This window comes from Apaloderma vittatum, unplaced genomic scaffold (assembly GCF_000703405.1).
Source record: "Apaloderma vittatum isolate BGI_N311 unplaced genomic scaffold, ASM70340v1 scaffold4614, whole genome shotgun sequence".
NCBI lineage: Eukaryota > Metazoa > Chordata > Aves > Trogoniformes > Trogonidae > Apaloderma > Apaloderma vittatum.
This window is the reverse complement of record NW_009710800.1, coordinates 4,780-18,813: the sequence shown is the minus strand read 5'-3', so window position 1 is coordinate 18,813 and position 14,034 is coordinate 4,780. Positions and strand designations below refer to the sequence as shown.

At 38.2% G+C, this 14,034-nt stretch overlaps 1 protein-coding gene across 1 annotated transcript in view; it reads right to left on the bottom strand.

The window, feature by feature from the left end:
- The window catches only part of DOPEY2 (dopey family member 2), a gene marked incomplete at its 5' end in the record, with an annotated part of 35,970 nt that extends 22,299 nt beyond the window's left edge, over positions 1-13,671 (bottom strand). The window contains 12 exons of the mRNA XM_009867385.1: positions 1,801-2,494; positions 3,343-3,534; positions 4,002-4,107; positions 4,700-4,819; positions 5,297-5,417; positions 7,765-7,879; positions 8,307-8,407; positions 9,128-9,251; positions 9,974-10,072; positions 10,924-11,113; positions 13,219-13,389; positions 13,490-13,671. Of these exons, the coding sequence (XP_009865687.1) occupies positions 1,801-2,494; positions 3,343-3,534; positions 4,002-4,107; positions 4,700-4,819; positions 5,297-5,417; positions 7,765-7,879; positions 8,307-8,407; positions 9,128-9,251; positions 9,974-10,072; positions 10,924-11,113; positions 13,219-13,389; positions 13,490-13,671 (2,215 nt within the window). The remainder of the gene's footprint in view (positions 1-1,800; positions 2,495-3,342; positions 3,535-4,001; positions 4,108-4,699; positions 4,820-5,296; positions 5,418-7,764; positions 7,880-8,306; positions 8,408-9,127; positions 9,252-9,973; positions 10,073-10,923; positions 11,114-13,218; positions 13,390-13,489) is intronic.
- Between the last annotated feature and the right edge of the window lie 363 nt (positions 13,672-14,034).

Sequence of the window (14,034 nt, the reverse complement as noted above, 5' to 3'; positions counted from 1 at the left end):
TTACAGCCTTTTCCGTATTTCCCCAAGCAGAAAGATCTTGCAAGACCTCAGGAATCAAGTAACTAGTGAATTTCTGCTTTCCAGTTTATGTTTATTCACAACCAATTTTTATGGCTGGTGTTTTCCAGCTGTCACTGTCAAGAACAACAGAGGTCTGCTGACTCATGGATGCTCTTTTGGGTAGCGTTGAGGAATATCATTTCAGAAACCACGAAGTGCACAAGGAACTGATATGGCTAACAAGAAGTCAAACCATCTTTGCCTCTCCTTAAGTAAATAATCAGATAAAGTTTTATTAAGGCTTGATCACAGAATCATAGAATGGCCTAGGCTGGAAGGAACCTTAGAGATCATTTAATCCAGCCTCCCTGTCACCAGGGACGCCACCTCTCGACTAGATCAGGAAACACTTGGGGACTGAACGGGAATCGAACCCATGACCTTGGCGTTGTTAGCGCCACACTCAACTCACTGAGCTAACTGGAGTCTGAAGTATCAGTTCACACTTCTGTCTTCAAATGTTTTAACAGCTTTACTATCACAACAAAATGACCACTCTTCCTTCTCCACATCAGACAACTTCCGTATCATATTCAACCCTGACCTTCATTCTCAGAGGTTCTTTCCTCTTGGCTTTAAACATTACTGCATTCTCCAGGTTGTGCAGTTGAAAAGAATTTTTAAAACAAACTTTTATAATCCTAGGGTGATATTTTAAAGAAACACAATTATGAAAAGAAGCCTTCTAAGTTTAGCAACATTGCTGACCACAAGGAAGGCACTGCAAATATGCAAAAGTATCCATTTCAAGCAGAGAGCTCGCTCATGTAGATAATGGGGAGATTATCACTTTGCTGGAAGAAGGAGACAGCAGAAGAAGAGAACCCAGTTTTCCCACCTGGAAAATTCACTGCAAACCTATCTTGCCAACTAGTCTTCAGGCCAATAGTGACTCCTGCTAAAGCTAATGAATGAACTTAAATTCCCAGAACAAACATGCCCTCCAATTACACAAGATGATTCTTATAGGTTAGCTTACATCAGACTCCTTTGAATTCTGAGATGGAAAGAGTTGGTTTTGCTTCTGTTACGGTTTAGAGCTCAAATTTTCCCCCTACTTTCATCTTCCTCTAATACACAGTTTTTGGGGGGTTTTGGGACACACACCCAGACAGACTAGCAGGGATGCATTTCCTGAAAATCCTAAACCATGCCACAGGGCTCTACAGGTCAGAAGGCCTTTTCATCCCTTCAGCTACAAGTTTCATAGTGAAAGCTTTCACAGAAAGTGAATTTTAAAAGCTTGGTAAAAATTGTCCTTCAGCTGCAAGACACAAAACATATACTGTTTACAAGGGTGTGTAGTGACAGGACAAGAAGAAATGGTTTTAAACAAGTAGGGTAGATTTAGATTAGACATTAGGAACAAGTTCTTCACTATGAGGGTGGTGAGACACTGGAACAGGTTGCCCACAGAGGTGGTAAAGGCTCGATGCCTGGAGACATTCAAGGTCAGGCTTGATGGAGCTCTGAGTAACCTGATCTAGTTAAAGACGTCCCTGCTCACTGCATGGGGGTTGGACTAGATGGCCTTTAAAGATCTCTTCCAGCCCAATACATTCTATATTCTGTGCTTCTATTGATGTGGTGAAGTCTTTAATTCCCATGCAACTTGCCTTCCAGCCCGTTCAAAAGCCATTACTACTGGCCCCAGTCATATGTCTTGCAAATAGTCAAGGTCACACTGCTACTTGAATCATCAGATTGCTCAGGTTGCTTAGTAAAAGAAACTTTTCTTACCAGGAACTTGAAAGAGAGAGAGATACAACTGTTCCATCTCCTCCTCCAAAAGATAGACTGGGAATGTGGTACAATCCAACAAAAGGTGACAAGCTGCAGAGAAAGCTTCCTTGCAGTCACCTCTAAGGGGTCCCAAGACAAACATCACTTGTTCCAAGTCCCACTCTTCCTCCTCCTTTTCCTTTTTATTGCCAGAGTTATGGTCAGAAGGAAGAGGATTAGAATTCTTGTTCTTGAATGGTGACCCTCGAACCGAGAACAAGTCTGACAGCATTTGTTTAAACTGCGGTACAGTGATTTGCTTTGCATCCCATGGGCTCTTTTTCTTGCTAGTGCTGTCAGGTAATCTGTAGCCATTTTCTTTTTTCTCTTTTCCACTCAGATTCATTGCTGAGATGCTTTCAGCACTTGGTTCTTGAAATTGCACCCCAAAGATGTATTTACTGGAAAACCTGGCAACCAGCTCTTGGATGCAATACAAAGTCTTCTGAATGCTCCCCCCTTTCTTCCAGACATCATCTCTCTCAAGGGTTACAGCTGGCACCCCCAAGTGCTCAGAGAGCTCTGGCGAGGAAGCACTTAGAACAATGCCGCTGTCTTCTGACTTCAGGGGAGGGAATGGAGTCTCATCCTCCTCCTGCAGCACAGACTTAGTCTCCAAGGTTATGTCCAAATTTTCCTTTTTCACTGGGCTCTAAAACACAAATGTTAATGTGGTTAATGTGGCACTGCATAGATTATTTTAAACTATGTAGAACTGTGACAAGCACTGGGGAACAGCAAAGACAGAAAAAAACCCCACCCTAGTGTTTCCAGATACAGATTACTTTTGCAAAATCATGAAACATAGTTATTTGCAAGCAGTTCAACTCACTCAGTTTTAAGACCTAACAAACATTTGTATAATCCTAACACCTTGATTAACCGAACACCAACAGATCCATAGCTAGAGATACTTACCGAATGGAAACGTTTTCTTGAAACCATCTCACTGCTAGAACAGTATCACATATGTTGCATTACTTCCAGTCAAATGCACATGTTTGTTCTACTGCAATACTTTGGCAGGCTGTGCTTGTGTGACTGCTTTATGCCATCTATTCTTCATTCCCTGTCATGGTCTTTTGCACTCAAATAATATCACATTGTGTTAAACTAAAGTATTGATTGAGAGCCTTGAGGACTTAACCAGCTGTAAAGCTGGGCTTGATTTGGCAACTTTAATTATCAGCAACTGCATGATCCCGAGTTCCTTTTCAAAATCATTAAGATCCCATTCTTCTCAAGAGGTAGTATTACAGCCCCAGTTTTAGACAAGACTATAATCCTTCACTCTCACAAATAATTCCAACAAGGCAGAACTGAATAGCCAGAAAGAATAACAAGGCATCACGTAGTTGTGGAAGAAGCCAAAGAAGATAAGTTTCAAAAAACTTTACTGCTGCAGTTCTCATCTAGGTTTAGGTTAGGAGAATTAACATTTTAAAATAAGTTATGTCACTAACAATTTTAAATGTCTATGAGTGGTTGAAGAACACCTACCCCATTTCCACTTCCTGTCTCGATGTCCAAATAGGAAGGGGGCATTTGCACTTTGCTCAGCACCTTAAAACAGGTCTTTAAGGCATGAGTAAGTTCTGGTAAACCTAATACTTCCATATTCTCCAGGAGAGATTGCACCATGTAACTAAGCATCTGTGGAAGGTACTGAGTCTGCACTTCAGAGTAGAGTTCCTAAAATAAATAGGCATTGTTCAAAATAGTTATCACCTATTATTATTTAACTGTCCAGCAACACTGAAAAATGACTGATAAAGTCAGTTCATGAACATTTAAGCTGTACAAACTTCCTTCAGTGCTAGTTCTACTTTCCTCATTCTGTATGATGAACACTAAATCACACTCTAAAAATCTTATGATATTCAGCTAGCTATTAAGAGACCAAAAAGTCCTAGGAAATTATTTATCCAAGAAGCAAAAGTTACACTTTTTCATTCCTTTGATAGAATCACTGTATTTTTAAATGCAAACAATTTTTATTTTGCTGGGTCTTAGCACATAAAACTATATTTTGCAGGACATGGCATGCATAAACACAGGTATGCCAATTTGTATTTTTTCATTTTAGGCAATCATAATATGAATTATCTGATCTTTGACCTTCTTAAAACTTTAAAGCGGTTAACATCAGCTTGCCTTACCAAAGGAATCACATCAAGAAGAAACACCAATAGTGTGCAGAGCTCTGAAATTGTAGGAGGAGTGCTAATGTTTTCAAGAGGATATCTCATCTGTGTGGATTTGTTTCTGGATTGAGAGAAACATTATTACGTAAGCCTTTTTCCTGTAAAAATTCTTGCTGCAATAAAAAGCTTCATTAAATCCAGCACAAAATACTGAAAAGCTAGGTTTTCTGAAGAAAAGTAAACTGGCACTTCAACAAAGGATAAAACATTCTGTCAAAACAACTTAAACTGTAGCTTGCGTGTGGATGCTAAAGTGCTTCTAATTTTTAAGACTGAATCTCTGTACACAATCCTACTACTTAAAGTATAATCCTCTATCTTATATTTAGAAAGAGACAAAAAGATATTTTTATTTTTCTTCAGAAACCACTTGTTCTTCCAAGGAAGACCTCTCCACCTCCCATCCCAACCATTTTCCTCCTTCAACTTTCATTCTCAAAGTAATTTCTTTTGTTCTCAGGTTGCTAGTTTACATCTAATTGTTTACTTTTTTGCCCTCTTGAATTATCTTAGGATGCAACTTATATATCTGATTCTAACATGTGTTACATCCCTTCCAGAATTTAAATGCTTCAGTAAACTTTATTATCTCACATAGATAGCTCTTAAGTGGCATTTTTAAGAGCAGCACTATTGTTTGACAACATAAACACCTGAAACAATCTTCAAAACATTTGGTCATGTAATCCCAAAGAAAATCTGTGCTCAAGGATGTGATCAACAAATTGACTGTCTTGACAATTTCTGAAGCATTTTTGTTCTCTTTGATTGCACTGTGTGAGAAAAAAAAAAGAAAACAGATGTCAGTGAAGATTCTAAGAGCATGCACATCACAATATTAGCTGATGCATTTTAAAATCTTTCCCTCCTCCTTCTCTATAAACTAAAAGAAACTGATTGTTTTAAATCACAGACTAAATCATTCTGGAAGAGCTAGAACTTAAGCATCTTTCCCTCAGATGAAAGAAATCAAGCCTTCAGCTTTGAAAATAAAAAGGCTAAGAGTTCTGTCAGCAGATTTGGCCAGTATCACTGGATTTCATCATCACCAATCATGTGCAGTGTACTTTTCCTGTTTGCTAATCAAACAGAAATTGAGACTGTGGGAGGAAAAAGGGTAGTTGTGGAAAAACCTCATCTTCAGTACAGGTCACTTTGTTACACAACAAACCGTCCTGGTTAGATTTTAGTAAGTCAGCTTAATATGAATGATAGGGTTTCAGTTCACATCTGAACACTTGTAGCTATACCTTGCAAGTATGTTGCCACTTTGATTGTAGCTAAGTTTGAGATCAGACCCAAGCGCATCTTTGCAGTAGGAATAAAAGGCTCTAACAACTTCAAGGAACAGATCCCCAACAACCTGCGGCCCTAAAATTGAAAGAAAAAAGAATCTAGTAGTTACATCAAAGTGATTGCTAGGCAGCTCAGTTACCGACTTGTATAGGCTTAAATTAGGGGTATCTAGACTAAAAAAAAATCCACCATCAACCAAATAGGAAGACAATGCTTTTTGAAATGTTAGATTTTGCAGTTAAAATAAAATTAAATCTGTAGTTAAATATGTGCTTTGGGCTTTTGTTTATTTGGTCTATTGGTTTTTTAATTCTAGTCAGGTACCTCCTGTTGTTCATTTTAGGAACTTTTAAAGTAATACTTGGAAAGGCACAGCACCGGTTCTACATTACACTTAAGCCACTTCAGTAAGGCACCGACACTGCAATCATTTATAAGTGGGCATAATCATAACTGTAAGTCTACAGTTCATGCGTCAAAAAACCCCACCATGTCTGTGTCCATAAGGAAAACAAGCAGATTTCCCAATACACATTCAATGCAGTAACCTCAATTAAATTTAGAGGGACAGAAGATGAAAAAATCAGTAAACTGAGGAAGGTCAAAGGCCTAAATATACATAAAAATGCATATTTATAAACAATTTCAAGATGAAAGTATGTTAAGTGTGTGCTGACAACTGCATCCAATTTTTGAGGGTCAGCCCTTTTTTGTTTTATCAGAAATTGTCTACAGAGGAGGTGTACAAATAATAACACATTAAATATAGAATCATTCAAAACCCCCCAAAATTAGTGTATAAATCATTTCAAAGAGTGATTCTAGAAAGGGAAAAAAAAAGTTAAAGTGACTAAGAGTAGTAGAAAAGGTCAAGGATTTTTGTTATGCTTTAGTTTGTTACTTTTGGGAAAAAAAATTGCATTGGTATATCCATTTCAGTAGGAAGTGAAAGTCATATTGACTTAAGGCTCAATAAGTTATATTGTATGTGCTGTCTGGAACAGAAAAAATAAACTGTATCATGCAGTTCAGCTAAATAACCCTTATTTGTAGTTCAGATTAACACTCACTGTCAGCCAGATAACACATAAAATAGGGTAGTATTTCTCATCTACTTACTTGTATTGATGGATAAATTCATAATGTAACAACCTTAGCCTCTTCTGCAGCATTTTTGTCAGGAATTAAAAAAGCTTTATATAAGAGGCTTTAATAGTAATAGTTTTTTTTCTAAAAGCCAGCTACATCCAGCAGAAGGAAATGTCAGCACCACCATCTTGTAAACAGACTAATAACTGCTTCTACTAAGAACTGCTTCTACTAAGGTAGCATTCATTTGTTAGACAAATAATAGAGAATCCTCATTTTTCCTGGCAGTGCTTTGATAATTCTTTAGCAGGAAATGTGCTTAAAAGGAACCCATGAAACAAAATAAGCTTACCAAATACAGGATCCTGCAAAATGAACTACCACTCATGCTTAGCTTCGGTACCTGAGTTTTATACTAAGTCTACAAGCTTAGTCAATGGTAATATCATTCCTCCACCCAGCATAATACCTACACTTTGGGAAATAGTCAGTCGTGAAGACTCAATTGGCTTCTAACAAATACCAGTCCGTAGGCTTCTCATGCCTGTCAGATTCACAGAGTATAATGTCAAATATTTATCTGTACATGCATGGCTCTTATAGAATACTGCTAAATCCTAAAAATCTGTCAAGCCACTTTGGTTTAAGTTTTTATGCAGAAAGGAGAACTTGCCCTTCAAAATAAGGGCCGACAGAGCCTCACCGTTCTGGTGCTGGCGACTTCATTTAGACAACAGGACAGATGCGTGACAGGAAAGAGGAAGAAATTCTTCACAGCTTGGTCACGAAGTCTCAAACTATAGCTCCCACAGCAGCGTCAGGCCGGCACAAGCTGGCAGTGCCGCTGACGGAGGCACCCTTACCTCCCTGAATCTCTAACAGGCTATTCCCAGCTAGAGCACCTGCAGGACAGGGGTACTGCCCACCTTTATAAGGCACAAGAAAGAGGCCTGACAGAATTTTAGAGAATAAGCTCCAAGGAACAAATTAAGCAGAATACCGAGACTAGGGCAGAAGTGGTTCTTTTCAACTGGACCCTCAGATTTCAGTTCTGGGTGCAGAAGAGCGCACAGAGCATTAACCTCACTTGGATACATCCACGTTGCATAGTGGAGTGCTCTGCAGAAGAGCCAGAAAGAAACCGGGGAGCGCGTGCTTGCTCCAGAGCACTGCTCTGAACCAGGTCCAAGGCAAGGAGCCCCCTGCATGCTACTGCACAACAGAATTAGGAAGAATTGTGTAGGTAGTTGTCCCGATTCCTACTGCCAAAGGTGACAAAAACCCACTTGTAACAGTCGTTAGCAGATGTAACAGAAGTGCCAGGCAACGTTACCTATTTCAGGTTTGTCAAGGAGACTGATGAGGATGCGGAAGGGTTTCAGATAAGCTTGATGCTGTTCCTCTGTATCAGACTCTGGGAATTTCTGATGTAAAATTTTAATCAAACTCTGCAAAAAAGAAAACATAAAAATGAAAAGAGAGACTGTCATTTTATGAAGACCTGAATTGTTTCTAAATTTGATTTTGCTTAGTATTGACTACAACCGAACTTCAGTTTTCCATACAAGGTAGATTAAGTCAGTGACGTCTCCTCACTGCTTGTACTCAAGAGCTGGCCTTACTCAGACAAGTATTTTTAAATAATTCAGGCAGTTCATCAAAGATGTTACCTTTTGGTTTCATTAGATTCCATTCGTAATGCAAACACATACAATATTGGAGTAAGTATAGCACAGCAGGCATTCAGATAAATGAAAACATAACTACCAAAAGGATGTTCTCTTTAGGGACAGAAAGTGAAGGACAAATCAGGTGGCACTGTGAACAACTCTAGATACAGGATCATAAATACATCTGTATACAACGAACACCAACCTCAACCAAAAGACCTTTAGAGTATTTTCCAAAGAAATAAATAGCATGGTCTTCAGAAGTTGTTGAGTCTGAAGCAAAAGTACCACCTTTAATATCAGAGCCTACGAGATAAACAGAGGCATCAGGAGTGCAGAGAAACACTACAGTACAGAGTGCTACACACATGCCATTTATACAAATATTGAAATACACTGCATTTTTAACCTTTGTCCTTTCAACACTTTGCCTTAAACTAGCTCATGTACTCCCAAAGGTCGGCCCACATATCACAACGTGAGGGATTCAGATGTGCTGTACCAAACACAGATCAACCCCAAGGCCAGACAAGCCCCAGATACGAGAGCAGCATGGGCAGCCTTCATGCCACCACATGACTGCAGCTCTTGCCCTGTCACTTTTACCCTCCTCTTAAACCACTCAAAGGAGGCAGAAGGGGAGAAGCGATAGCTCTCTTATAGCCCCTCCTGGACAATTAAGCACACAGGGGAATTAATAGACTATCACTTCCAGAAGAGCAAGGTTAAAATAATGCCCCACTTCTTTCAGTCAATCGAACCACTTCAGAATGAACTGAACAGAATCAGAAATAACTCATCAGATACCCTGTGATTCAGGACAGGGCAATGAATTCACCTTTGAAGTGAAGACCTGTTTGCCAAATGAATGATTAATCTTATTAAATAGGTACTTAATAAACAGCAACTAAACAACACTTTATCATCATTCATTAACTACTGAAAAAGTGTATTACATTTTTAAGGGCTGATTTTTTTCCTCCTAAGTATTCAGAATACTGAGTATCACTGTATGTTGTACAGTACCTAGCAACCAAGCATACAATCTTCTATTGAGTGACATGTCTCTCCTCAACAAGGTCTGCGTAGCTGCTGATAGAATATAGACTAAATCGGTCCTGCACAATAGAATAGTGCTTTCGTTGCAGTCCTAGGATGAAGAACACAGATACTGTAGCTGTTTATGAACACTGAAACAAATCAAATTGGTAATGAGCTGTGGTTTTTTTTTAACCTGGTAATACTATTGTTTTGGAAGGAAAAAGCAACAAACCATCAACAACAAAACATTTTGTATGCTAAAAATCTCAACAAAGGGAACCTGACACAATTGGGATAATTTTCATATTTAAGACACAGAGCTCCTATTAAGCTAAAAATACCAATTATGTTATGCGTTAAGGCTTAAAATTACCTGTTACCATCAAAATACTGACTATACTACCATGTAAATTAGGAAACAATGAAGAATCGATCTTGTTTCAAGTACTATTTTATTTCCTTTAATAGAAATATCTTAGTTTTTTGCAGACAATTCCAAATGCTGAAATTCTGCTTGAAAAGGGAGCTTGACTTTTTTTCCATATGCATTTTCTCAGGGCTAAATACTTCAAGCACATTCCAAATATTTTGCAATATTCACTGTGTGAAAGCACATCTTCATTTGAAGCTGTAAGGAGCCTGAGAAGCAGCAGAGTCTCCTCTACTATTAAAACTGATGAGGGAACAAGAAACGGCAAAATCTGTTCACTGATTTTGAAGGTATAAAATTCAGACTTTTGGTAATTACAGAGGTAGGAGCTAGATTGGTTTCACAGATGACACCTTCCTGCACAAACTGCGCATGTGACAATAGCAAAATAGTCCTCTTACCAAAGCTGTATAAAATGGGAAGAAGAAGAGAATCACTTCTAGAGTGTTTCTTTGCACAAGGACATTAGAATCCAAGACTGATGCACACAAAGACTTTATCTGTAAGAGAAAAAAAAGCACAATGGTGCTTAATGATAACACTTAAAACTACAATTACTGTTAATGATCACAAGAAGGAAAGAATGCAAACTTGGTAACATGTGAACAATACGTTTTAAAATAAGAGGATAATTAATCTGCCATTTAACTTCTGCCCCCAGGATGAGTTTAAAAAAAAATTTGGTGGAATAGTGTTAAAAGAATCATTGATACTTACAAATTACTTGCATACTTGGTTTTACAACAACATAGAATGTCACAATGTGACATCACCAGCTATAGGACAGAATGTGAAGCCTCACAAAGTGCAGTTATTAAAGTACTCTTACTAGTTTTCCATCATTCAAGTTTAACATAAATGACTACCTTCTGAAAATCTCAATCTTATTGGAAAAAAAAAAGATAGTAAATTTCAGAATTGTCTTTCAGGACCGCCAATACTTTGAGAATCCTACATTAAACGCTGCATATACTATATTATAGAAAGGCTGGTCCTCAACCTTAAATGGAAATTCAGAACAAGTAGAGAAAAGAAGTTAAGTTTACATTCTGATTTGAAACAGAGTCAGTCTTTTAAGGCTGCTTGCAGCGCTGATTACCAAAAACTGCAGCAGCTTCAAAAGACTTGCATTCTGCATGCTAACCAAAATCAGTACGGGAGATTCTCTGCTATATTTCGGGTAAGATGCTCTCATGAGGTTACCATATCAAGCAGTTCCATCAGCCTCTCTCTCTCTGCAAAATATTTCTAAGAGCATGTCATTCTAACTGAATACAGAGAAGGCAAAATCTGCTAGTATGCAGGTATTATAGTAGATAAGCCCATTTCATGAGGAGTGTAATGAACTTACTGTGAGCTTATAATCGGTGCCGAGCATGTACTTCTGCTGTTTTCCAGGCAGCTCTCTGTTGATATGGCTGACAACAAAAAGAGAAGCAGGCAGCCTGATGGATGGGCTGACCAGGACACTGCCCCAGAGTGCTCCATAGAACGTTTCTTGGCCCATCAACAAGGAGAGCTTCACAAGCAGAGCATCTGTCCTGTATTGCAACATATTGGACATGAGAAAAGATGTCAGTTCAGTTTTAGATCATAAAAAGGCAACTACACACAGAATTTGTATTGTAGTTGATGTTATTTATTTAATTTCTTCATCTTTGTACTATCAGTAGTGTCCTTGTCACAAGAAGATGGTCAGCATCTGATTGTACAAGAACAATCAAAAAACACTCAATTCTTTGTCACTGTGCACACTCACTGACACAGTACCTGTGCATACTTTGGAAACTTCTCCAGTAATTATCTGCAGAATACTTTTGGTAAGAGGTGTGCAATGCCAAACTGGAAATAATTTAAGCCACTAGACTCTGAAAGCCAACTTTATCAGTCAGGGAACTGGAATGTATCCTATATATTTGTACTTATAAATCAATGGGCTCAACTTGTAAGTTACTGAATGAAAAAATAAAACTCCACCATGAGAGAAAATGATACATTGTCAGTGATTACACAACGGACCAGTATACTGAAATTAGTTTAAAGGTAGTCACATTGGAGGTCCTATGACTGAAGGCACATTATTTGCTTTCATGACAGCACTCTGGTATTTTACTACAATGTAGAAATTAAAACCTCATGTGAGGAATGCAGAAGTGAGAAAAGAGGAAGACCAGTATAGAAGAGGGACACCCCTCCCAGTCTGATATACTTTTCCATTTCTTTACAAAGCAGATCTCAAGCCATTTTTCTCTTTTCTGTTTTCTGTGTGTGCGTGCAAACTCACACGTGTGTGTCTGTTTAGGAAGGAAACAGTTTCCAGGGTGAAGCACAACCTGAGGTAGTACTTCTGTCACTTTCAGGAACATCAGGTGATGTATTAGTGTTAGTCCTCAATGTTGAAGATTCTGAAAACATTCAGTGGAGAGTCTCTTGCGAAGCTGCATTTTAAATTAACTGAACACATCTTCTGACAAGGTATCTTGTTCTAGCTTTCCTGCATCAGTATCATTATGCTGAGTAAATTAAAGAAAGACCCCAGCAACTAGTGCTGTACAAAAGTGAAAACTATATACCATCACTTATAAGCCTGTCTGACAAAAAGCACATACTAAAATTCATGTTTCTACAGCTGATGTATAAAAGGTATATACTTGCCCATAGATCTGATGTTCTGAAACAGGCAACTGAATGCTACTCAACAAGTTGGGAACACATGTAATTTACTCTTAGCCACTCTAGCAGTTGATATGAACCTTCAGTTGAATACTTGTTTTGAGAAAGAGGCATTTGACATGGAACTATTTTGCCTATCAGCTGTAATCTATGAAGTCTAGCATATCCCACACTTTTTTTTTTTTACTTGTTTTTTTTTTTTTAAAGCATACATCCAGCTACTTAAGATTCAAAAAAGGGCAGAGAGAACAGTCAACACATCCAGACTGGTGATATAAAAGGAAGTACATTACAAAGTGCAACATTTAGTGACTCTTTAGGCAAAGAAACATTCAGGTGAAACCTACAGTGCTTGAGTCCTTACGAGATCTTATAAAAGAGTTTTGGTGACTGAAGTAAAATCACTACACAAATGGGTGCTGAGATGCTCTTCTCAGCACATTTCCTGATCCTGACTTTATCGTATAGAATGCCGCTGTCACTACTGCCAGGGGCACCCAAGAGTGAGAGACACACTTTTTTGCACAATAGATTTTATAAGAGTTGCCTCTTGCTTGTGTTTTCGGAACCTGAGGCTAAGCATCTGGTATAGAAAGACTGGAAAGAACTCAGCTGCTCTCTCATGCTATAAAAATTAAATAGCATTTATCAACAGAACAGTGGTTTGGGGAGTCAGGATAATTATTTAGGAGTTCAGAGGATGGTTAAGAAATATATTTTATTCCTTTCTCTCAGGACATCAATTTTTAACCTTCATTTTCCTCTTCTGTCCTCCTCCTTAGATGAAAATAGAAGGGAAAAGGGTTCTTCTACTTTAGCATTATTTGTTGCACCTTTCACAGACTCATCATTCTTCCACCCTCAGAAGTTCTTTTATCAAGTCTTTCATATAGAGAGCTGACAGAAATTTCCTGAGAATTCCCTAGGAAACCGAAATACTGCATATTGCTTTTTAATTAATATTAGTCCTCACCTGTCATAAATTTCTGATCCTTCTTCCAATCCAGGCAACAGCCCAATTACAAAGGCTTGAAGACCAGGCAGGAGGGACTTTTGGAGAGGAAGGAAGTATTTCTCATACAAACCAAGGAGAACAGGCCTTACAGACATTGCTGCATTTGCCAGTAGAGGAAACAAACCAGAGCTTTTTTTTTAAAGCAAAAAAAAAGAGAAAAAAGTAAGAAAAAACATTTAGTTAATTGAAATAGACTGTGAAATGCATACGCCCTTAAAGAAAAATTTACCTGTATAGGAATAAATCCTTGGCAAGCCATTTTGTCCCAATAATTTTAAAGATTATTTCATATGTTTCTAGTGCCTTTAAATGCACTCCACTAGGTAATGCTGGATGTAAACACTGAGATAATCTTTTACTGATGATCAGCCGCCGTGGCAATAGAGAATACTTCAGGTTACTCTGAAGAGCCTGTGGAAGAAAGGAGATGAGAATAAATAGCTATAACGTAAAAGGTGATGTATACGATGATTGCAGGTCAAAAGTTTCCTACTAGCGCACTGAGAAGAACTAAATACATTCAAGGCTTTTCCCTCCTAAATTATTTTGTTACATTGAAACAGAAGAGTTGTTCAATTGAGTTTTCATATGGAATCAGTCATGAACAACCTGGTCTGACTTTGCTTAGAGGCTAGAAATAGGAGTCAAAGGACAGGACAGTGACAAGAGACCCTTATTCTATCTCCAGTGGAAGTAGGGAAGTGACAAGAAGAACATCTCAGCTTTTAGGGGCAGGGAATAAAGTAAGAATTAAATAGCTATCTTTCTTTACAA